Genomic DNA, 24,355 nt, shown 5'->3' with positions numbered 1-24,355 from the left:
ACCCACGTACCTTCTGAAACAGATCCTTCTGCAGGATCCTCGGTGGTGCAAATTTCCCTGTTGCCTTTGTCTGTCGGTGACAGGTTTTCCCATCCAGAGAGTTTCAGGAACACAGACGTTTCAATAGTAAAAAGGCTTCCAAAGCCCCACTGTTCTGTACTGGATCCCTTCAGATTCTGACCTCATTACACAGAACAATGACTCATCCTCCTCCGCATTCACATTTCTAACAAAAAACAAACAAACATCTCTTCTGCTCAAAGCTGGATTGAGCCCTAGACCTGATTTTATTTTAGGAAGGGGAAGGATAATCTAGTGGCTAAAGCACGGGACTAAGGAGAGCTGGGTTTTATTCTCAGCTGTGTAACAGGACAAAGCAAGCTCTTGGGCAAGTCCTGCTGTTTGTCCCTCAGTTTCCCTATACATATAATGGGGACAGTAGCATTGTCCTACCTCACAGGGGTGTTGTGAAGTTCAGTCCACTGCATTTGTAAAAAGCCTTGAGAAACTCACCAGGAAGGTGCCAGGGAGAAGGGCAAAGTGAAACTCTCTTGACAGACCACCCCATGCAGCAAGAGAAGAATGGCACCTTGTAACAGAAAACAAGAGAGCCGGCCATAAGCACTGCATTCACAAGCAGTGGGTCCAAAAACAGACCTTTCCTTTCGTGGGGAATGTTGACGTTTCAAAATTAGTTTCCGGATCGGAACAAAAAACTGAAATGTCAGCATGTCTGGTCAAAACTAAACAAGCCAACGTGGCGAAACCAAAAGTGTTCCTTTGGCATGTCACTTTCAATGAAAAATGTGGCTTCCGTTTCTCTCAATCGAAAAATCAAAAACAAATCTAGAAAAAAAATCAGCGTTTTTCTGCAAACAAGTCAATTTTGACAAAACGCACACTTTGCAGTGGGAACAAAACTTTTCCCGTGAAAAATGTCAACTAACTGCAGCCATTGATGCTTCAGAAGGAAGTCAACTCTCATCTGCCACATGGCTTCCCCCCTGCCACGGTGCGCTCACGCATCCATAAAGCAACTCTGTCCGTGGCGGAAAAACTCCCTCTCGACCCTCTGCAAATGATTATACACGTCTTTCCCTGAAACCATAAACACTGATTACCTTATTATCTTAGCATGTACAGCTGCAAATGCTATTATCGGTTGACATTATCAAGCCTTTATTTATTTTAATGCTGTCCCAGTGATTGCGATACTGACATCCTACTGAGGTAACTACACACAGCATAAAGAAATGCCTCCTCTCTTGCTTTATGTTTGCTGCTTTTTAAAGTCCCTTGAACAATTTCTTACCTTGTAACTATTTACAGGGTTGGTTAATGATGGGTAACACACACTTACTCTGGGTGGCTCTCTGTCCCCCTCTAGGGGAGGACTGCAGAAATGGGAACCTGCTACAGCCTTGAGCTAACAGAGCTTAAGGTCTTTTAGCTCAGACAAAGGCTGAGTTTTAAGTCCTAGGTTTGATTCCCCCTGCCAATCACCCAAGCAGGTGTCATGCTACATATGTAGTGAAAATTTTTGCGATAGCTGGAAAATCTTGAAACCAGAAAGTGGTAGACAGATTGAAAACATCCTTATTTCAGCACATGAAGGGAAGCTGATAAATGTAACAGGAGGGCTACAAGAAACCCAGAAGGAGGCAACTGTTTCTATGCTCTGCTTTGCTTTTTGAAGAGCCGTAGTCTGTTAGGTGTATCATAGCACCAACAGGCAGGCATCAGTCAGGACTGATCCCCCCGCACTGTGCAGGGTGCTGTACACACACACAGGAACTTGAAACCTAATCAAAGCCTAGATGAGGTCACCGACTATCAAAGGCCAAGAGCACCCTCTCCTGCAGAGAAAAACAGCAGGATGAGGCTCTTCTTCCAGCAACACACCGCCACATCATCCCCGTTAGGGAACAAGGTTCACATCCAACCCCTGAAGAAGAGCACATCAGGGCACACCTCAAACCAAACACATGCCCAGGGATCTGTGGGAAGCCAGGACCATCTATGTGAGGGCTCTATGCCTCCATCCTGGCTCCATGATCTATGGTGCCCGTTCCTTTACAGCTGCTCCCACAGGGACTCCCAGGACCCTTACCAAGCCAGCACATCTTCTTTCCTAATTCCTGTTCAGATGACAGAGGAGTGTCACATCCCCAATCCCATCCCCACCCCCTCTTCCACTTGCCCTGACCAGTGTCCACCTTGTCCCCAAGACCATGTGGAGAAGCCTCCAGAGGGTCCAGGGTTAGGGAGAGGGTCAGACAGGTCTCAGGAGATACCTGAGCCTCCTTCCACCAGCAGTAGGGAGAGCTACATGAGCACAGTATGAATCAAGGGAGCAAGTGCTGGCCCAACAGGAGAGAAGCAGCAGTGTGTGTGTGTGTGTGTGTGCGGGGGAAATTCTAATAATGGGTCAAGCGCAGGTTACAATCCTTGCTCCGATCACTGCTCCCTCTCTGGCTGGGGGCAGGTCTCTTACCCTTCCTCGCTCTATTTCCCACTCTGACAAATAATGCTTACCTACCTCATCGGGTGCTGGAAGGAGTAAAGAACGTTTGCAAGGTGCTCTGGATACTACCAACACGCAGGATGTGCTAAAGATGGTAATTACTGCTCCCGAGGGGGTTGAAATCCATTTGAGAAATGCTGCCGTTTTATTCGCCTGCAGCTACAGCTGCAGAGAAACCCTGGCTGCCTTTTGTTTACTTCTCGAGCAAGGCACTAGCATCATATTATCAATGAGCTGTGCACAGCCTTTGCATCCTCACTGTGCATATCGTTACGGCCCTTGTTCAAGGATTCAGTGGCTTCTTCCCACTGTCATTGCAAACAACAGGACTTCAGGTAATGCTTGAAAGATCCTTGCAGGAAAGACGCTAGTTTCACCAGAGATCACCAAGGTTTATTAAGGCAGACTCACTTTAATGGCTGCTCAGTTATATCATGTGTGATACATTCACTCCAGTGCATATGAGTTATCCCACGGTAATCCTGAACAGAATTACAAAGCTCTCTATTCCCGACCATTTTTAATGTTGTATACAGTGTCTTTCCCAAATGATAAAGGAAAGTTATATTTTACCCCTTTCAAATGGTGACATGTTTAAGAGCTGGCTGTCCAGACGATATCTGAAAATGAACTAGTATGATTTCTAAAACGTTTTAATTATCTGCTGGACCACTTTAGAAAGCCCAATATGCAAAAAGAAAACCCCATTTATCACATCCTGTCATCAGTGAAATGATCTCCAATACAGTCCCCTAACAGCTGGGCACCTGAATGAAGTTCATGTCTCAATTAAAAAACTTGACATTCCCAGAGCCAAATCTAAATCAGCTGACTGTTTTTTGTCCTCAGCTGCACCAGCATAGAAAGCAAAGCATGCATCTTATGTAGGGAATCCCACACATTAATCAACAAAGAGGAGCCTGTCTTGGATCATCAACTGCATTATCTTTTCACGGCTGGATGAAAGAGGGGAATTTATCATCTTCATACAAGATAAAAATCACTGACCCGTGCAGTTATAGTGGAGGGCAACTTCCAAATAGCTTTTACTGAACACAACCATCCTTTGCTCTCTTCCCCCCCCACCCCCACCCAGTGGCTGACATATTCCCGCAAGTAACCTCCCTTCTCTCATTTGATTGATCATTTCCAAAGGAATACAGCACTCAGGCATTAGATATTGAAAGAGTTGTTTTGATGAGATTGTGTTAAGGTGCGTTGTTTCCATTCGGCCCTAGTTAGGCTGCCAAATTTCCTTGCACCGATACAAAATAGTCAGGGGTGAATATCACTCCCTGAATCTTTCTTCTGTCCAGCCCAACTCTGGAGCAAACAGGCCCATATAAAAAGTGGAGTTTGCCCCCAATTAAAAAAACTCCTGTGTCAAGGACCCTTTCCAATGAGTAATTTCAGTCGCGTCTGGCCCAGATGCTGTGCAAATCAGACACTATGCTTTATCAGGGTCCCATCGAGGTCTCAGTTCTCTTCCAAGTCCACTCTGCTCAAGCTCTGCTATAACGGCCATGTACTTAAACTCATTAGGTCTGTGGTTGAAGGTCTCCACTAATCCATAGGTCTCTGGACGATCTGTCGCATAGAAAAGCTGCACCTGATTGGCTATGCACTGAGCTTCGGGGACATTCTGTAAGGTTTAAAAAAGAAAAGAAAGAAAAAAAGAACTTATCAAAATAGCGCAAGTAGCAATTCTGGCATGAAAGTAAGTTCGCCTTTCAAAAAAGCTCTGCGGTTGCTGAAAAGCTGCAAACAGATCCCTCTTCAGTCTGCTTCTGTTGCCTTAGCAAGCTTCCTACTCAGCTCCTAACTCTATTCAAAGTTCACATTTTTCAAAGTTCTCCACAAGCCTGATCCATCTTGTCATTGACCTGCTTACCTCTGTGTTGCTCCTACTAACTTCATCTCCTTATAGCTACGCATTTCAGGAACCACAGCTCCACCATCCCTCTCATGCTCCCCTCCCTCCAAGACTCTGAATGCCTTAACTTTCCTCTCTGCTCCTTGTCAGACTTCCTGCGTAAAAGTTTTCAGTAATACTCTGTATTAAACACAGCTAGGCAAAGAACTCAGAACAAAGTTCTGAACAACACAGTTTTTATAGCAGTATAAAATTCTGTCAGTTAGGGGTGAGATTTTATTTTGTAGACATAGTTATACCAGTACAACTGCTAATGTGGACAGAGTTATACTGGTATAAAGGTGCTTTATACTGGTATGGTTTATTCCTAGGGTGGCCACTCTCAGTCAACCAGACATTCAGGTACTTCAGGGAATGGTATAGTCCTGCCTGCCCACCATGACCTCGCATGCATGGTGTGTGGGAGGTCACCCCACACGGTGCATTCAAGGTCATGGCAGAGGGGTGGAGTGGCACGCTCTTAAAGACGGTGCCCTCATCCAATACCAGACACAACTACGTCCGGTTTTGATCCAATATTAGACAGAGGACAAATCAGCCCAAATGAGGACGGTCTGTTTCAAAGCCAGACAAGTGGCCTCCCTACTTATTCCCCTTCCCATATAGGAGTAAGCGATACTGGTGTAAGGAACCTTTACATCAGCATAACAGCATCCACGCTGAAGTGTCCTACTGCTTTAACTAGACAGATATAAGTTAGAGTGGTTCAATTCTGTGTGCAGACATGGCCCAAAGAGAAGGACCAATTTCACCTGTTTGGAAACTATAAGAGAAAAAGACCGGAATTTTCTCAGTTTTATTAATTATAGAAAATTATTCAAAATGTTCTGCTTGGGAGCAGTTCTTCACACATATCCAATAGCCAAGCTGTGCTGGTTCATTTTGATTGGACTTCTGGGTCACATGCCTCAGTTTCCTGACTGGATGAGTAACTAACAATCAGAACAGGTAATCATCAAGTAATCCATCCCATTGCTCATTCCCAGCTTCTGGCAAACAGAGGCTAGGGACACCATCCCTGTCCAACCTGACTAACAGCCATTGATGGACTTATCCTCCATGAATTTATCTAGTTCTTTTTTGAACCCTGTTATAGTCTTGGCCTTCACAACTTCCTCTGGCAAGGAGTTCCACAGGTTGGCTGTGCGTTGTGTGAAAAAACACTTCCTTTTGTTTGTTTTAAACCTGCTGCCTATCAATTTCATTTGGTGACCACCTAGTTCTTGTGTTATGAGAAGGAGTAAATAACACTTTCTCATTTACTTTCTCCACACCAGTCGTGACTTTATAAACCTCTATCATATCCCCCGTTAGTCATCAATTTTCCCAGCTGAAAAGTCCCAGTCTCAATCACTCCTGATATGGCAGCCGTTCCATACCCCTATTTATTTTTATTGCCCACAGCATGGTTTCTGAATTAAAAATCCATTTTCCTTGAATATTCTCCAATTTCCACACTAACTATTTCTATGAACATTTGTGACCCAGGAACTTCTTGGTGCCGACAGAGGACACACGGGGCACACAGAGTTTTACAGTGATCCCCTGTGTCAGATGTATGCATAATAATTCACTAAAGGGTGGCACTGGAGGTCTCTACCGAGATCCGGTAGCCCACTAGACATCATAATCACTGTGAAATGTGTGTACAGATAATATTTAAGGAGTTCTATGTCTATACTGAAAATTATTTTCTTAAGGCAGGTAACCAGGATGTGACACGTCCCCAACAGGTTCCTTTCACAGCAAGAGATAACAGACTGTTATCTCTCTGTCTGGTCATATGTGTAGTGCGTACTGTATGTCTTACAACGGTTGCTTGTTTGTATAGTGAGCAAAATGCTAATAAAGAGATTGTGAAATGTTCAAGAGAGGATATTTACAAGAAAAAATAAACAGCAGCAGGGGATCCTGTGCACGAGTAAAGACAGTGGAATGAGGATGTAAAATTAGTTTATAGAAACATTACAGAAAGCAGAGAGATGAAACAAATTTGTTTAAAAATTCATACAAACATTCACTAAAAGGTTTTTATTTTGAGTATTTGCCTCACTCTAGTATTAAGATAGAATATACTTATATATAATATATAATTCACAGACAAAACTTTGGTGATGGAGTTAAAATTGGAAATTATCAACAACAGAACATTGGGGTGATTGAAAATAAACTAATATTGGAGGAAAAGAAAACGTGCATAACAGTAAAATGTCACACTTTGTTTTGCCAATGTGTGGAAATGCAGAATTAAGGTATCTACATTCATAGATTTTAAGACCAGAAGGGACCATTAGATTATTTAGTCTGACACAGCACAGACCACAGAATTTCATCCAGTTACCTCAGCACTGAATCCAATAACTGTGTTTGACTAAAGTACATCTATCAGAAAGGCGTCCAATATTGATCTGACCACTTCATGAGATGGAGAATCCATCACTTCCTTTGGCAGATTGTTCCAAACAACATGAAACGACCTTAAACTCTCGCCCTTTAACAGCCCATCCTCTAATAAAACATTCTGCACGCGTGCTAGTCATGTTATTGGCAACATGAGTCCCATAAGCTCATTACATGTCCTATGAGAGCTATCCAAGTGGCAGTACATCCTCACTCAGGGGAGGTACGGGAAGGCACAAAGAAAATCCACTGCAGGCTTAAAAAAAGGGCCTCCTGATTTGTCCATCAGTGATAACTTTAAAAAGTGTGTTTTAACATTGCTGGGGAGTGCCAACTTTTTATTATTATTCTTTAAATCCCCTTCCCTAAAAAAGAGAAACAGAGGCTCCAAAATTCTGCACTTTTCTAAATTATCCTTCTGAATTATGCTACCGTCAAGAACGGGGGGCAGGGGGGAATTAGACGTGGCATAAAATACCATCACTAGACACCCAGTCTGCAGACTTCGGGAATTTTTCTGCTGTTCCCTAGGTTAATTATTCAATGGATAGCTGTAGATATCAGATCTTAGAAGAACACTAAGGAAACAATATGAGATTCTCTTACCAGGAAACTGGAGTCCATTTTGGCTGTCATTAGCACTATTCCCTTTTCCTTCTGAAGTTCAGGATAATGGTACAAGATCAACTGGCTAGAGGCAGTTTCACCTCGGGTCTGCAGGAGATAAGAGAGAGACTTAACAGTGCCCTAGATTTATTGCATATTTAATAGTCTGCTAATAAAGAATCTGAATATCAACTGAGTGCATAGACTCACTCATTCAGAGTCTCCCCACTGTCCTCCTAGCAAGGTCAAGGAGAGGCCATTTTAATTAAGAGTCAATTATTTGCATTTCTGTGTGTCTGTAGCCAACAGTAAGTCACAGATTCAGAGTTTAAGGCCAGAAGGGACTATCAGATCATCTAATCTGACTTCCTGTATAGCAGAGACCATTAAATTTCACCCAGTTACCCCTGGATTGAGCCCAATAACTTGTGTTCAGCTACAGCATAACTTCCAGAAGGCCCCCAGTCCTGATTTGAAGACAGCAAGAGATGAAGAATCCACCACTTTCCTTGGTAGTTTGTTTCTACGGTTCATCACTCTCACTGATAAAAATGTGTGCCTCGTTTATCATCTGAATTTGCTGGCTTCAGCTTCTAGCCATTGGTTTGTGTTCTGCCTTCCTCAGCTAGATTAAAGAGCCCGGAGTACCAGGTATTTTCTCCCTGTGAAAGCTTGTATATCCTGTACTCAAGCCATCTCTCAGTTGTCCTTCTGATAAGCTAAACAGATTGAGCTCTTTAAATCACCCACGGTGAGGCATTTTCTCCAGCCTATGAATCATTTTCTCTCTCTCTTCTGCCTCCTCTCCAATTTTTCAACATCCTTTTTAAAACGTGGACCCTATTCCTTTAGTCAGGCTTGGTTTCACCAATACCATGTGCAGAGGTAAAATCCTTTCCCTGAACACCTCCTCATTACTCCCGTTTACACATCCAAGGATCTCATTAGCCCTTTTTGCCACAGCATCGCACTGGGAACTCATGGTGAATTGCTTGTCCACTATGACCCCTACATCCTTTTCAGGTCACTGCTTTCCAAGACACAGTCCCCATTCTGTAGATATAGCCTGTATTCACTGTTTCTAGATATATATCTTTGCAAATGGCTGTATTAAAGACATTTGTTTGAATGGGTCCATCTTACCAAATGATCCAAATGCCTCTGTACGACTACCCTGCCCTCCTCGTTATTTACCACTCCCCCAATCTGCGTGTCATCTACAAATTTTATCAGTATTTACTTCTAGACCACTGATGAAAATGTCAGGCCTAGAACCGCTGCCTTCAGAGACCCACTAAAAACATCACCATTTGATGATGATTCCTCACTGAAAACCACTTTTTGACATTTGCAGTCAGCCGGTCTTAATCCATGTAATGTGTGCCTTACTGATGCTGTACGGTGCTAATTTTCAAATCAGACCGTCATGGGGTAGCGAGTCAAATGCCTTACAAAAGTCTATTACGTCTACTAAGTTATCGTTATCAACCACACTTGGAATCGCCTCAAAGAATGAAATCAGGTGCGTTTGACAAGACCTATTTTCCTTTCAACCATGTTGACTGACATTAATTATATTCCCATCCTTTAATTGAAACTGGCACAACATTAGCTCTCACCCAGTCTTCTGAATTTCCCTGGTATTCCAAGTTTTATTAAAAATTAACATCAGAGGACTAGAGATCTCATCAGCCAGCTCTTTCATTACTCTTGGGTGCAAGCTATCTGGGCCTGCCGATTTAAAAATATGCATCCGTAGTAGATGTAACATCCTCAGTCACTAATGGACTAGAAAGTACTTCATCATCCTCATGTGATAGGAGTACATTATCCTGCTTTGTTACAAATACAGACCAGAAATATTTAACGAGAACTTCTGCCTTTTCTGCACCATTAACAGTTTTACCATCTACATCTAGTAATGGGCCTATCCCATTGCTGTGATTTCTTTTGTTCCCAACATGTTTAAAACCTCCTTCTCATTGTCCTTAGCCCTGTCAGCCATTTTTCTCTGATATTTTTAGCTTCCCTGATCAATTTTCTACCCTTCAGACTTTCTAATGTATATTGACTGCTATTCCCCCCTCCCCCTTTCCATTTGTTATATATTGCCTTTTTAATTCTAATTGCCGCCTTTACTTCACCACTGAACCACGATTGGCTTTTGGGCAAAAGTGTCCATTTTATTGATTGTGGAATCATGGCTTTTTGGCTATCTAATAAACTCTTCTTACATATCTCTCAATTTTCATATTTTTCTGTCTAAATTTTTCCCCCTCAATCAATTTCTCTGATAATTTGCCTCATCTTTGGAAAATTAGCCCTTTTAAAGCACCACGTTAAATATATTACTGGTTGGGATTTTCCTTTGTTTGCCCAATTTGAATGCAATCAAGTCATGATCACTGGTCCCTAGGCAACGACCAGCTTACAGTCCACTGATTCATTCATCTTTATAAAAAGAAAAGGAGGACTTGTGGCACCTTAGAGACTAACAAATTTATTTGAGCATAAGCTTTCGTGAGCTACAGCTCACGTCATCGGATGAAGTGAGCTGTAGCTCACAAAAGCTTAATGCTCAAATAAATTTTAGTCTCTAAGGTGCCACAAGTCCTCCTTTTCTTTTTGCGGATACAGACTAACACGGCTGCTACTCTGAAACCATTCATCTTTATGTGTCACAATTAAGTCCAAAACAGAGTTACCTCACGTTTGGGACAACACCTTTTGTGTTAAAAAAGGTTTATTCTAGATGATAATTTAAGTACGTAATATATAGGTGTCAAACTAATCAAAGAGAGAGGAGACATTAGAAAGCCTGTCTAAAACGAACAAGAATAACTATGCTGGTATACAACAAAATTAAATTATAGAGGAGTTAGAAGCCAAGGTCTTTATAGACATTTTATTTATGACTCAAACATTTTCATAAGGCAGTAAATACAGAACCAAGGAAATACTAGAGAACTGCTTAATATCCCCTATATTAAATTATAGGACTCCGCTGAAGGGTCCACATATCTATTTCATCAAATTTATAAACTTCACTATGGAATCATCAGAACTGGCACCATTTCTATTATTTGAGAGTCAGTGGCATAGTGCCAAAATTGGGAAAACAACAACAGTGACAATTTCCATGTCTATGGTACTACTTTATGTCGGATGTGATGAATTTACGGACTCCAATGCTGCAAATGGTCAAAATATAATCATTCAATTTGATGTTTATATAGCACATTTCATGCTCAAGGATCCCACGATTGTTTAGAAACCAAAACCAGGAAACATTTCATCCACTAAAGAAATGAAGCTTCCTCTGGGGTCAACGACATCAACTGTTTTACAGCACACATCACTCTACTTCAACTGAGAATCAGAAGGGAATACCTTATCCAATTAAAAATGGAGAGGCCATTTATAGTGTCAGCGTCTGAATGACCAATCAGGATTAGCTTCTCTATTCTTGCAAGAGGTACCAAGGAACGTTTAGTGGCTGTAAACCGTCAGCTCTTTGGTTTCAAGTCCGAAAATATGTCACTTCCAGCAGTGCAGTACCACCCTGCAACATGGGTTGGAGATAATGATTCTGACCTCCTTTGTAAAGTGCTTCCAGATCTCCTGATGAAAAGCACTATCTAAGAGCTAGGGACTATTATAATTATTATTGTCAGAATAAGGAGTAATGGTCTCAAGTTGCAGTGGGGGAGGTCTAGGTTGGATATTAGGAAAAACTTTTTCACAAGGAGGGTGGTGAAGCTCTGGAATGGGTTACCTAGGGAGGTGGTGGAATCTCCATCCTTAGAGGTTTTTAAGGTCAGGTTTGACAAAGCCCTGGCTGGGATGATTTAGCTGGGGACTGGTCCTGCTTTGAACAGGGGGTTGGACTAGATGACCTCCTGAGGTCCCTTTCAACTCTGATATTCCAGGATTATTGCTGTACCACCATAAGAGTGCATGGTGCTTTACTCACAAACCCAGTGCTGTCCTCCGTGTTGAGGAGTTTACAATCTAAGCTAGACAAAGGTCAGTGAGTGATGATAAACTGAAAAGGTCACAAGAGAAGCTTACGTTAAGTATATTGTTGGCCCTGTGGTTCTCCCCACACTTTTTTATTTAACTTGTTTATTAATATATTTCAAAGGTTAAAGGGAACAAAATAAGGCAAGATGGCAGAAGTGGTGGAGGGAAAAGCCAAACTGGAAAGCAAATGAAAAAGAAGCAACTCAGAAAAGACTTGAAGGAAGAGTGAGGCAGCTTAGCACACTGGGTCTCAGGGGTGTTTTGCTAATAGATGAACCTAAAGAAAGCTTGTGGGAGGCAATGAACAAGGGATTATCAGGTTCTGATTCAGAGGAATGAATGTCACAAACTGAATCTTGGAGTCTCCCATCCACGTATTGAGCCAGTCCGAGCCTGCCTAGCTTGCCGAATCTGAAGACTGTAGCATGTGGAACTGTAACTTGCAAATGAGAGAAAAATCCCATGCACGGATTTTTAAAAGGTTGGGATGATTTTCTGGACTCATATGCACCGGCTAAGAGAAGAGCAGTCAAATACTTCATGCATAAACTGATTGCTGGTGGGTGTGTGAAAGGAAACCTTGCTTAATTGAGTAGACAGACTATGAACAGGTAGGGTAAGGCTGCAAAACACTAGAGCAGTTGTTTGATCTAGTATGGCAAATCAAATGGAACAAAAACCGTTAGGGCCTAACAAACATCCGAGACGATTACAACCTCTTTCATTTACAACACCAAGAAGAAATACACTACCACCGAACTAGAATGCCTCATTTGAAATCATGCACCAGTCCTGTACATGCTGCATGACATGGAGCTGGAGGAAACCATGCAAACTATTGCCTGGTTTTGTAGTTTTGTTTAAAGATACCTCTGTGTCTAGACGTCACTCAGAGTTGAATACAGCTGGAGTCTCAAACCTAACCCCGGAGAGTAATACAAGAAAATACACCCACCTGAATGTTTATAAGCGCGGTGAAGTGCAGTTCTGTCCCTGACCACTGCCCCACAAAAAACTCATAGCCTTCTTTCCTTGGCAAAGCACACAGGAACTGCGGAGAAAAAGACAGTCAGCGTTTTATGTGCTCCCAGCCCACATCAGCGTAAATGGGCACCCCACTGCACGAAATGGGACCTAACTGGCAACCTTGTTAGGAGTCACAGCGGGGAGTTGATTACGGAGACAGAGCTTGCGGCTTTTCTGTGCTGGGGCTGGAGTGCAGGGTATGTGTAGCTACAGTGAAAAATAGGCTGTGCCCACGTTGTGGTGTGTAGCTACACACCGCACTGAAAGGGAGCTGATAGAGCGTTTCCCTGCTGCCAGCCTCCTCCCGGAGCCTTTCCCCACCACCAGGAAAGCCTTCCCGATGGGGAGGAAAACACACAAAGGCTTGGGTCGAGCCTTACTAGCAGGGCAGCGTAGGGAAGTCTGCACTGCTGCTTCTTGTTTACTACCTGCTTTGTGGAGAGAGGGGGCATCCATCTTCCAGGCAGACAACACGCCAGCTTCACATTTCCTAGTAGATAGTTTTAGAAGCTCAGATTTAAAAGACTCGTGACCCTAAACTTTACTGTGTTCTCAGAATCGCTTGATTCACTGCCACGGGAGGGACTCCTGGAGGATGTTCAGTAACAGTGTTTTGAGACATTTAAAACCGGACAGTGAACAGTATGGTACAGGAACTCTTCACTTAAAGTCGTCCCGGTTAACGTTGTTTCGTTGCTGATCAATTAGAGAACATGCTCGTTTAAAGTTGTGCGATGCTCCCTTTTTCATGTCCTTTGGCAGCTGCCTGCTTTGTCCACTGCTTGCAGGAAGAGCAGCCCGTTGGAAGTAGCTGGTGGGGGCTTGGAATCAGGGTGGACCAGCAGCCCCCCTATCAGCTCCCCACTCCCTAAGGTCCTTGTGCAGCAGTCGCCCAGCAGGCTATCATTTGCCAGCAGTTCAGCTGTCCCTCCCCTCACTGCCATGCGCTGCTCCTGCCCTCTGCCTTGGAGCTGCTCCCCGAGCCTCCTGCTTGCTGGGGGTGGGGGAAGACAGGGGAGCTAATGTCAGGGTGTCCCCCTCCCCCCTGCTCCTGCCTCCCCGCTTACCCCTTCTCCATAGAGCAGGGGGACACAGGACAGAGGGAGCTTCCTGGCAGCAGCTGCAGTCTCAGCTTGCTGATTAACTTAACAAGGCAGTGTACTTAAGAGTGGGGTCAGTGTACTTAAAGGGGAAATGCGCATCTCTCTCTCTCACACACAGGGTGCATGTCTCTGTCTGCCACGCTGTCTCCCCTCCCTCCATTCGTGAGGCCTTGTAGAGCGTGAGGCTACATTAACAACAATGAGTTAACCTTTGAGGACTCAGCCAATTGCTAATTCATCATTTAGCAGTAAGGCATTCCCTGGGAAATACCCCACCCTCTGACTCCTCCACCTCAACCAAGCTTCACAATCATCATTGCTGTGTACAGTATTAAATTGTTTGTTTAAAACTTATACTGTGTGTGTGTGTATACAGTCTTTTGTCTGGCAAAAAAAAAATTCCCTGGAACCTAACCCCCACATTTACATTAATTCTTATGGAGAAATTGGATTCGCTTAACATCACTTTGCTTAAAGTCGTATTTTTCAGGAACATAACTACAACGTTAAGTGAGCAGTTACTGTACAATGAGACGGTGGCCTAGCACTCCCGACATTCTTGCCCTTCTCCCCAGATGCTGCAATGAGGGATTAAAGTCACAAAAGGTCAGTCAGGGACGAGGAGAGGCGAACAGCTTTCACATTTGTTTAGTTTTTCTAACTCTGTCCCACAGCAACTTGAAAGCAACTTCTCTCTGGAGATTTCTGGTCTATTTGGCTTTATAGACTTCAGTGTTGCATCTGTAACACTATCACATACAAAGAGAAAGGATGACATGGGACCTGAAAGAGAAGTGTCACACCAGACAATGTGCTGATGCACAGGGTTCTCGCTGTAGCATACAAAGCTCGCTTCTCCACAGAGCCGCATGCAGGCGATTTAACAACATGACACCTAGTACGGTGAATGCGAGGCATGTAGCTAAATCTCCATCATAAAACTAAGCTTGAGAGACTGCTTGGTTGTAGAACTCCTTGCCTGTTATGCCCATACTGAAATGTTTGACAGATATGAGCATCCTGCTGTCTTTAACTGACCGCTAAAATAAATACTTGATCAAATGGCTTTTACAATCAAGTTACGACAATCTGAATAACAAAAGGTCAAAAGTTTATAAACTTCTACTCTAACTTCTATGTAGAAGAAATCCATTAAAGCTGTATATGCATGTAGTATCTATCACACTTACTGATGGACAATTCTGGGCCCGCTTCCATATTACATCGAACGTCTCTGCCTTTGGAGATGAAACAAGATCATTTAATTAACTTTCACAACATGAAAATAATGGATACACATTTATCACTCAGTCAATCCATTAACCTTTATACGGTTCAACCTGCATATACAGTCGGTCTCAAATATGTAAATATTAACAATTAAGCAAGTCAGGCTGCCTTAATTGGTAAGGTTTGCAGAAATGAGCGAATGGAAAGTTATAGTTAGCTCTTAATTGTCTAAGTATCATCAGCACCCTTTCTAGACAATGCAGTCCCTAGAAGACAGTAACAAACTCTTGGAATTCAAAGCTTTTATCTCTTGAAAAATGTCTACGCTTCAGACTTATACTTTTTTTTCTCCAATATAGTTCCACGGAGTGCATGGTGGTGCTTTATACACAAGCAAACAGGCAGGTTGCTGACCCATAGGAACTTACACTATAGATTCTCTTCTGCTCTTTATTACAGTACAAGCCAGATTATCATTCAAGTGAGTCGTACATCATATTTATCTTATTAAGTTGTATTGTTCCCCACAAACATGCGAGTTCCACCATGCTGCACACATGCCTTTTCTGCATAACAATGTAATTTCGTTCAAGTGTTCCCCAATATCCCCTCCCTGCTGTTTTCTTTGCCCCTTTGCTGCATCATATGCTAATACAGATTATAAAATATTCAGGGCAGGAGAAATGTGCTGTTCAACTGTACTACGAATAGAGCTCTGCGCTGATACAAAATTTGTATCTGCACCCGATCCACAAAAATGATCCGTGGATATTAAGCAGATATCCGCAGATTTGCAGGGCTTTAGATATAAAATTTGGATCCACATCCATCCGTGATCCGCAAACATGGTCTGCAGATATAAAGCGGATATCCGCGGATTTGCAGGGCTCGAACGATGAAGCTCCTAGACTCCTTTTGGACACTGTAAAGAGATAATTCAGCATCCAGCCAAGTAAAACTGCAGGCTACTGAAATGCAGCTGCTTCCTTAAACAACATGCACCATGCATTGCTCCCCTACTTATACAAGATCTGGTTTATACTGAAGTTTTAGAACCATCCACAACCTCTCAGATAAATAGGGGGTGCAATATATAACAAAAAGATTAGATCTCAGAAGAGAAACACTCAGCTTTAATTGGAGACACATCTTATTGCCAATAATAGCAATCTCTTTAAGTATATATATTTTATATTACCCACAAACATTATGTTAAAAGGACATTAAGGTTGCAAAGTCAAGCAGTCAAAAGTTAGGAAATGCCAGAATTCAGGTTGCTTGTGCAACCTTAATTTGACCCTCTTGCACATAGGCATGATCCAGTCTTTCATTACAGGATCATAAACGATTTTTTCCACGGGACCTCTGCCTCATCCAGTGCACAGGATGGACGGTGCTCAAGGAATGAGCAACTATGATTAAGGTTAAGATTTTGTCACAGTTGTTTTTAGTAAAAGTCATGGACAGATCACGGGCAATAAACAAAAATTCATGGGAGCCCGTGATCTGTCCATGACTTTACTAAAAACAACGGTGACAAAATCTAACCCGGCGCGCAGGGCTAGGTAGGGGGGAATGACAGCAGGAGTCCCATGGGGGGGGAAAGGGGGGCGGGGGGGAACACTGACAAACTGAGCCCCCCACCACTGGGGGGGGGCAAAGCCCCGGCTCCAGCACCCATGGAGGGGGGGAAGCACAGCCCCTGCTCCAGAGCTGGCTGCAGCTGCAGGGCAGGGGCACACAGTCCCAGCTCCAACCCCAGCCACAAGTGCACAGCCCTGACTGCTGCCGCGGGGAGGGAGTGGTGCATGACCCTGGGAAGCTGTCAGGGGAGCACACGGCCCCTGCTGCAGCCATGGCCATGGAGCAGGGGCCCTGGCTGCAGCCCCCACCGCAAGCCACGGGGCAGAGGTGCATGGCCCTGGCTGCAGCCCCCACCGCAAGCCGCTGACAGCTGAAGCCGAAGAAGTCATGGAAGTCACGGAATCCGTGACTGCCATGACCTCCGTGGCTAAATCGCAGCCTTAGCTATGATGAACTGAGAATTATCTATATTATATTTTATGAATATGATACATGCCTCTGTGTTTGTTTATGGTGGGTTACTTGCTATGGAGTAAGATCAAAAGGGGTTGTTAAAAAAACCAAGCAGGAAAGGTAAAACACTGGCCCAGATAAGGAGTCCCCCCCGCCCCCCCCCCAAAAAAAAAACACAACAGCCAGGTTTATAGCTGTGATGGGAAGAGAGATCAAATCAAACAATAAGCCATTTCCAGACCAAGGGCCTAGAAAAGAAAGACAGGGGCAGGCTGAATGAATTGGGAGAGGCTGCTCATGGGGTGTCACTGAAAAGCTGGGATTGTCTAAGACTGCAGTTAGCTGAGGTGTAAATCTACCCTGCAGCAGCCTGACACACACTAACTGTCCAAATGGATCCAGCTGCCGCACACGAAAAGTTCCACAGTGCGCTTTGATCTGTCCTGCTTCGAAACAAGGATTTTTACCGAATTTGGGCATATTTTCTTGGGGACACACAAAACTCACCCTGGACACAAGAGCCACCTTACTACCAATTTTCAAGTCTTTACTCCAAAGCATGCGGCACTAGAGAAAAGGTCGCCAGAACTGTTTAACATGGGAAAAGCTATATATTTTCCCCTAGGCTCATTCTTGGCAATGGATAAACCATTCTGGCTGAAATTTTTCGGAACTATTCTGGTCTAACAGACCACTGGCTCCACACTGCTATGAGAGAGACCTGGGTGTGATCCCAGTGCTGCAGAAAGGAGATTGACACCACAGGCATTACTGATTCTGAAAGTCAACAATTGGGAAAGTATGAAGACTATGCATTTAATATACACAAGGGGCCTTCTCCAAAGACCACTGAGGTCAACGGAAGCCTAAGAAGCTTGACTTTCAAATTACAGATCTTACATGCAGAATTATGGCTGGTCAGCTTAGGAAGGAGACTGGGGTTAGAAACCTTACTTTCATTAAGTGATTGTTGTTACAAGCAACAGACACCTAGAGGAAAGGAAGCTTGTATTGCAAAGCTTTTTATGCTGACCTCCCTCGTGTACATTTTGTTAAAGTAACTACTTACAGGAATAACCGCATAAACTGTATCTTTTGCAGAAAAATACTGCTTCCAGATCTGTAAGAAAGGAGGGAAGCCATATATGATTAACACCATAAACAAGCATCTAGCATTTAATATTAAACACCTTTAAAAGTATTCATTTATCAACTAATCTTCGTTTGTAAGTACATCAGGGCAGGGGGAATTTTTCCATATATTTTTGAAAGCTGTAATTTCATGTTCCAATACTACTAGTATCAAATAATACATATTTCAACCAGACAACTGCCATAAACAATGGGGTCAGATTTGGTGGCCCACAGTTTAGTGATGGTGGGAAATGCTTCAGACCATGTGACTTTTCACAAACACAGAACTCAAGCAAAAGATTATTTCTAAGTAAGGAATGTACAAGACCCTTCCCATCAGAAGATAGTACTTATATTTTTAATGATTCTCTGTATTTGCATAGTGTTTTGCTTCTGAGAATTTCAAAGCATTTGATTAAGTTCTTTTCATTATGCATGCAGGGAAAGTGATTTATACGGCCAGCTCAAAGTCACTAATAAAGTCAGTGACAGAAATACAACCCAGACTCTCAAAACTCTTTTCTAACTGCTAAACACTGCCTCCCTCTAATCCTTGATACTTAATCAGAATCTTCAGAAGGGCCTTTAACAAATGAAATCTTGAAGTGTGGTGCAGCCCTAGAGACATTTGTGCACACAAGGTACCCTATTATATACCATTGCCTCACAATCTGATGACCAAACAGAAAAACTCTGCTTGAGTTTGGCTGCTTCAGATATGTAGAATGGAAGCAGATTTTAAAAAACAAAAAGAGGAAAATAAATCTCAGTGGAATGCCCACAACTGTACCAGGAAAACCACCTTTCATCTTACTGTTGTTAATAAACATTCACTTCCCTCCCCTCCTCCTCAGCGTTGTTAGCGCTAGCCAGGGCTGTCAGCTCTTCTGAAGAACCGCAGAATAGGTGTAGCCCCGGCGACATTAGCTTCCTGCAAGATGTCCTACCAATATGCTTCAACTCTGACTGCAGCTGGTGAACAGACAATTCGGTCGCCACGCTTCTCCAATTGTTGGGACACTGCCAGTTGCACAGACGGCAACTGTTGACTGATCAGGTCGAGATATAAACTGCTGATCTACCCAAAGGCGAAAGGTCCTATGTCACGTTACCTAACCCCGAGACAACTTTCATTTTTGTTTCTATTTAATTTTTTTTTTTAATGTTTGGCTGAAAGAGATGCCTTTATTTTCACAATTCTTCTTAGTACACATTCCAACCTCACACGTAAAATACTAATAAGTGAATTCCAGAATGACGATTAACATTTAATTGTAAAATTTCCATGTAAATGTATCACCTGTTTTATTTCCTCTGGTGTTTTCTCTTTCACCATTTCAACATTAAGTATTGAATCAAGTGTCTGCAACAGAAAGCACAAAGAAGTCACTATGAAGGCAATTCACTGGTACGTTACACAGGACAAATGCAGGCTGCAGAAAGTTCAGAAATGACATCTCATTTAAACCATACCCTGGTACACTTAATTGTCCAAAAAAAAAAAAAAAAAAAAGGTAAGTCATAAGATAGACCTACAATGAAAAGAAAAGGAAATATATACTGAGCTAAGTAACAGAATCCATAAGGATACATGGTAAATGTTGGTTCCAGGAATCTAACTGCAACAGGACCCATGTGCTCGTAATATGTTTTGTGACCTTTTCCCTTTCAACCATTACCTGCATGTGCTCTGTTAGTAGCTTTCACAATTTTAAACAAGGAGATTGCTGGCACTGAAATATTAACCACAATACAGTCCCTCTGCAGCATCTCCTCTGATGGAACTAGGAGAGGCATCAATAAGCTCTAAAGGGAGCTTAATTTTTTGTATCAATTTCTGTGTGCACTCAAGACTGATCCCCAGAATAGCACAGATTTCCAATATTTCACAGAGACAAGGATAGGAATGGAACCCTCTGAACTATTCTGGGATTTTAAGACTATTCCAGTACTAAAAAAACTCCTAAAATGAGATACAACACAAGGAATTTTGGATTCCTGCATCCCACACAACAACTGGCCTACGGATAATGCAGTGTTTAAAATTAATCTCCATGCACACCACAGCCAGATGTGGAGGTCCATGTTATCTTACCTTATCTTTTGTGAATCCTTCCTTTGATGCTTTTGTGCCCAAGGCTTCTGCCTAAAATTAAAAATAAGCCTTCAAAGTTTGTTTTCATGTTATTTATACTGCCATATTCAGCAAGCATAATAGGCCCATTGACAAAACCTTTCAAGCACGTGCCCTGTGAGTGGAAGTGAAGAAACCAAAGGACATACCTACGTAGTTAGTAACCTTGGTTGTTAAAGGGGCATTGACAAGGTCCAAAATTAGACCTACAGGCTTTCTTTAACATGAGGTCACACCCACGGCATTGTTCCTCTGCTCTGTTCTTGAAGCACATTGGGGTATTACAAATAAACAAGAACAACAGAAATTAGCAAAGGAAATATCAGTTAAGACGACATGCCCACCCTTGTAGCTAATGAAGGATTGCCCATTGCTTCAAAACCTTGTCTCTTTTAAAGAGCCTCAAACAATGGAGATTCCAGCACTTCTCATGGCCCTTGTCTACACACTGTTCACAGCAGATGGCTGCCTGTATTCGTCAGCAACCATCTCCACCTTAACTGGTACAGAAAATTATTTAACTACTCATGTGGACAGGCCAAAACTAGTTTCAACACCTTTAAAGCAAGCAAGTATATTCCAGATCTAGTAAAACAAGATTTCAAATCATGCTCACTGTAACAGTGGTGAAAATGAACCTGGAGAAACTAGTATCAGGGGGCAGCCGTGTTAGTCTGTATCCACAAAAACAACAAGGAGTCCGGTGGCACCTCAAAGACTAACAGATTTATTTGAGCATAAGCTTTCGTGGGTGAAAACCCCACTTCTTCAGATGCATGGAGTGAAAATAATTCCTCTCCCTTCTTGGTGTTAACAACTTCAAATACTTATAGGAAGTTAAGTCTTCCTTTAGTCCCTGCCTAGCCAAGCTATAGGTAGTTTTTTTTATGAGCTGACCCAGCAAGGTATGTGAGCATAAATGGTCTCATTTACTTTAACAGGACTATTGACATATATCCTACTTAGGGCCTACATCTTTCCACACAGCTCAGTCCCTCCAGCCTCTTAATCAACCAGTGGAGGATTTCCACAGTTCTCAGACCTGAACTCCTGTACACGTCCATGCAACTCAAGCTCATAAAAATGTGAAGTCCTAATGGGATGCACCCAATGTGTGAATGAGCACAACTTCAGCACCCTACGTGTGATGATGGTGGTGGGTCACCTGGTGGAGCAGTCCTGTAATTGGCAGTGCACTTGAAGGGAATACACTCAATACACCAGTCTAGACTGGGTAAGTGGTGCACTGATACTTCACACAAAGAAAAACACTGTAGAAAAATTAACTCTGCATTAGTCTTCATGCCCACCAAGAGAAGATGGTGTCCCTGCAACATTCTAGCAGTGTCTCTGGAAGGGAATAAGTAGTAAAGATGCTTAAAATGCAATTAACTTAGATAAAATACTGGATCAGGACAAGTAAACATCAACAATAGGAGTAAATTAATGTAGATTATTAATTACAAAATCAATATGCAACTGCCTAATCACTCCATTTTATTAATTGTTCAGCATTAAGTTGGGAAACGTCAGAGGCTCTCTAAAGACCCATTCCAGATCCAATACTATTCAATAGTTTGTTTCATTCATAAAAAGAGAATATGTCAACCAAGTTGGACCTCATGGATCTGGGACTGATCACAAACACTTTGAATAAGATTCAAACACAGCATTTACTAGCAATATCACCATTTGGGGCAAGCACCTGTCTTGCATATTTTCAGTGAGCCTTGTACTTTCAGGCACCATATAAATAGCAAACAGGAACATTTTTAATTCCAGACAGTAATTCCCATTCCAGGATTACAGCTGTAAAAGATGACATTTTGAAGCTAATTTGAACATGATACTGAACGAAGTTAACAACTGGTCTTGCCTTTTCTTCCATATATCTGATAAATTCCATTTGCTTGGAATGTCCCACTGGCTGCTTTTTCACTTCACTTCGTTTCTCCATGCGGGATTCAAAAACACCTGGATTGGATCTGAAACAAAACTGAGACTATTACTACATTTTGGCTACTACCATTCTGGCATTTTAAAACTTGACTTTCCGTAGCACAGATTTCTATTCTCAGTGTTTCTAGTTAAAGCCCTGCAAATCTGCAGATATCCAGTTTATATCAGCAGACTGTGTTTGTGGATCCCGGATTGGATGTGTAATATCTAGACCTTTGAGAAAACCATGTCCCAGACTACGTTCTGGAGGGTCCCATCTACCGCACCCCAGAGCTCGCCACAGCTCCCCCCTCGTTCCCCCTGCAGTGCCCCATTCCCGTCACAGCCCCAAGCCCTCACTGCCCCCCAAACTCTGAAGGCTCCATCTGCTTCCAGGAGACCCAAACTCTGGGCCTCTCCCAGCACCCCTGACCCCCAAGTCCCACCAAGCACCAGCTCCCCCCCCTTTCCATTCCCCCTGCTCCCAATGCTGTCAGAACCCCAATACCTGAGGACTCCAGCCCCAACTCCCGAGGGTGCTCCACCCGGGCAGCTCCCCATCCCCCAGGAGTGTCCGCTCCCCTCAATGGCCCGAGGGGAGCCCCCTCCATCTCAGTGACCCCCCCCCATCCCCCTGGGCTGCCCCCCCTCCATCCCAGTGACCCCCCATCCCCCTGGGCTGCCCCCCTCCATCCCGGTGACCCCCCCTCCCCCTGAGCTGCCCCCCCTCCATCCCGGTGACCCCCCATCCCCCTGGGCTGCCCCCCCTCCATCCCGGTGACCCCCATCCCCCGGGCGGCCCCCCCTCCATCCCGGTGACCCCCCCATCCCCCTGGGCTGCCCCCCCTCCATCCCGGTGACCCCCCATCCCCCTGGGCTGCCCCCCCTCCATCCCGGTGACCCCCCATCCCCCTGGGCTGCCCCCCTCCATCCCGGTAACCCCCCCCATCCCCCTGGGCTGCCCCTCTCCATCCCGGTAACCCCCCCCCCATCCCCCTGGGCTGCCCCTCTCCATACCGGTAACCCCCCCATCCCCCTGGGCTGCCCCCCTCCATCCCGGTGACCCCCATCCCCCGGGAGGCCCCCCCTCCATCCCGGTGACCCCCCATCCCCCTGGGCTGCCCCCCCTCCATCCCGGTGACCCCCCATCCCCCTGGGCTGCCCCCCCTCCATCCCGGTGACCCCCCATCCCCCGGGCAGCCCCCCCTCCATCCCGGTGACCCCCCCATCCCCCTGGGCTGCCCCCCTCCATCCCGGTGACCCCCATCCCCCGGGCGGCCCCCCCTCCATCCCGGTGACCCCCCCCATCGCCCTGGGCTGCCCCCCCTCCATCCCGGTGACCCCCCATCCCCCTGGGCTGCCCCCCCTCCATCCCGGTGACCCCCCATCCCCCGGGCAGCCCCCCCTCCATCCCGGTGACCCCCCCATCCCCCTGGGCTGCCCCCCTCCATCCCGGTGACCCCCATCCCCCGGGCGGCCCCCCCTCCATCCCGGTGACCCCCCCATCGCCCTGGGCTGCCCCCCCTCCATCCCGGTGACCCCCCATCCCCCTGGGCTGCCCCCCCTCCATCCCGGTGACCCCCCATCCCCCTGGGCTGCCCCCCTCCATCCCGGTGACCCCCCATCCCCCTGGGCTGCCCCCCTCCATCCCGGTGACCCCCATCCCCCGGGCAGCCCCCCCTCCATCCCGGTGACCCCCCCATCCCCCTGGGCTGCCCCCCTCCATCCCGGTGACCCCCATCCCCCGGGCTGCCCCCCCTCCATCCCGGTGACCCCCCCATCGCCCTGGGCTGCCCCCCCTCCATCCCGGTGACCCCCCATCCCCCTGGGCGGCCCCCCCTCCATCCCGGTGACCCCCCATCCCCCTGGGCTGCCCCCCTCCATCCCGGTAACCCCCCCATCCCACTGGGCTGCCCCCCCTCGGCGGCCCCCTCCATCCCAGTGACCCCCATCCCCCGGGCGGCCCCCTCCCCCAGGGGTCCCCCCGCGGCCCCGCACCTGCGCAGCGCCTGGATCTTGTCCCGGTACCGCCCGTAGAAGGGGTTCTCCTCCAGGCCGGGCTCGCCCCCCGCGGCCGGGCCCCGCGGCACCGCCAGCAGCCGGGCCGGCGGGGAGAGCAGGCCCAGGGGCCGCAGCACGGCCCGGCTGCGCAGCGCCAGCGCCCCCCGGTACAGGCCGGAGACCTGCTGCAGAGCCCCCGCCATCGGCTCCCCCCCGGCGCCCCACATGCGGCGGCTCCGCCTGCGAACCCCGCCGGCTCCGCCGCG

At 45.4% G+C, this 24,355-nt stretch overlaps 1 protein-coding gene across 1 annotated transcript; it reads right to left on the bottom strand.

Moving 5' to 3' along the window:
* Positions 1–2,916: 2,916 nt before the first annotated feature.
* ATPAF1 (ATP synthase mitochondrial F1 complex assembly factor 1) lies at positions 2,917–24,331 on the bottom strand. The gene is made up of 9 exons (XM_048862658.2): positions 24,087–24,331; positions 22,027–22,135; positions 20,112–20,162; positions 19,317–19,379; positions 17,952–18,002; positions 14,806–14,853; positions 12,442–12,537; positions 7,464–7,571; positions 2,917–4,166 (listed from the first exon to the last, which is right to left on the bottom strand). The coding sequence occupies exons 1-9, from the start codon at positions 24,314–24,316 to the stop codon at positions 3,972–3,974; spliced, it is 951 nt and encodes a 316-aa protein (XP_048718615.1). The 5' UTR covers positions 24,317–24,331; the 3' UTR covers positions 2,917–3,971.
* Between the last annotated feature and the right edge of the window lie 24 nt (positions 24,332–24,355).

Source organism: Caretta caretta, chromosome 8 (genome assembly GCF_965140235.1).
Source record: "Caretta caretta isolate rCarCar2 chromosome 8, rCarCar1.hap1, whole genome shotgun sequence".
Taxonomy (NCBI): Eukaryota; Metazoa; Chordata; order Testudines; family Cheloniidae; genus Caretta; species Caretta caretta.
Note: the sequence above shows the minus strand (reverse complement) of the source record. Positions and strands in the feature narration are given on the sequence as shown.

Bases quoted from the DNA above. Each gene is read 5' to 3' on its own strand.
- ATPAF1 (XM_048862658.2), bottom strand. From the start codon at position 24,316: ATGTGGGGCGCCGGGGGGGAGCCGATGGCGGGGGCTCTGCAGCAGGTC. The intron at 20,163-22,026 runs GCAAGACCAGTT...TTTTAATTTTAG, and splicing joins TCAGATATATGGAAGAAAAG to GCAGAAGCCTTGGGCACAAA. The intron at 12,538-14,805 runs GTAAGTGTGATA...TTTTCTCCGCAG, and splicing joins GGGCCCAGAATTGTCCATCA to TTCCTGTGTGCTTTGCCAAG.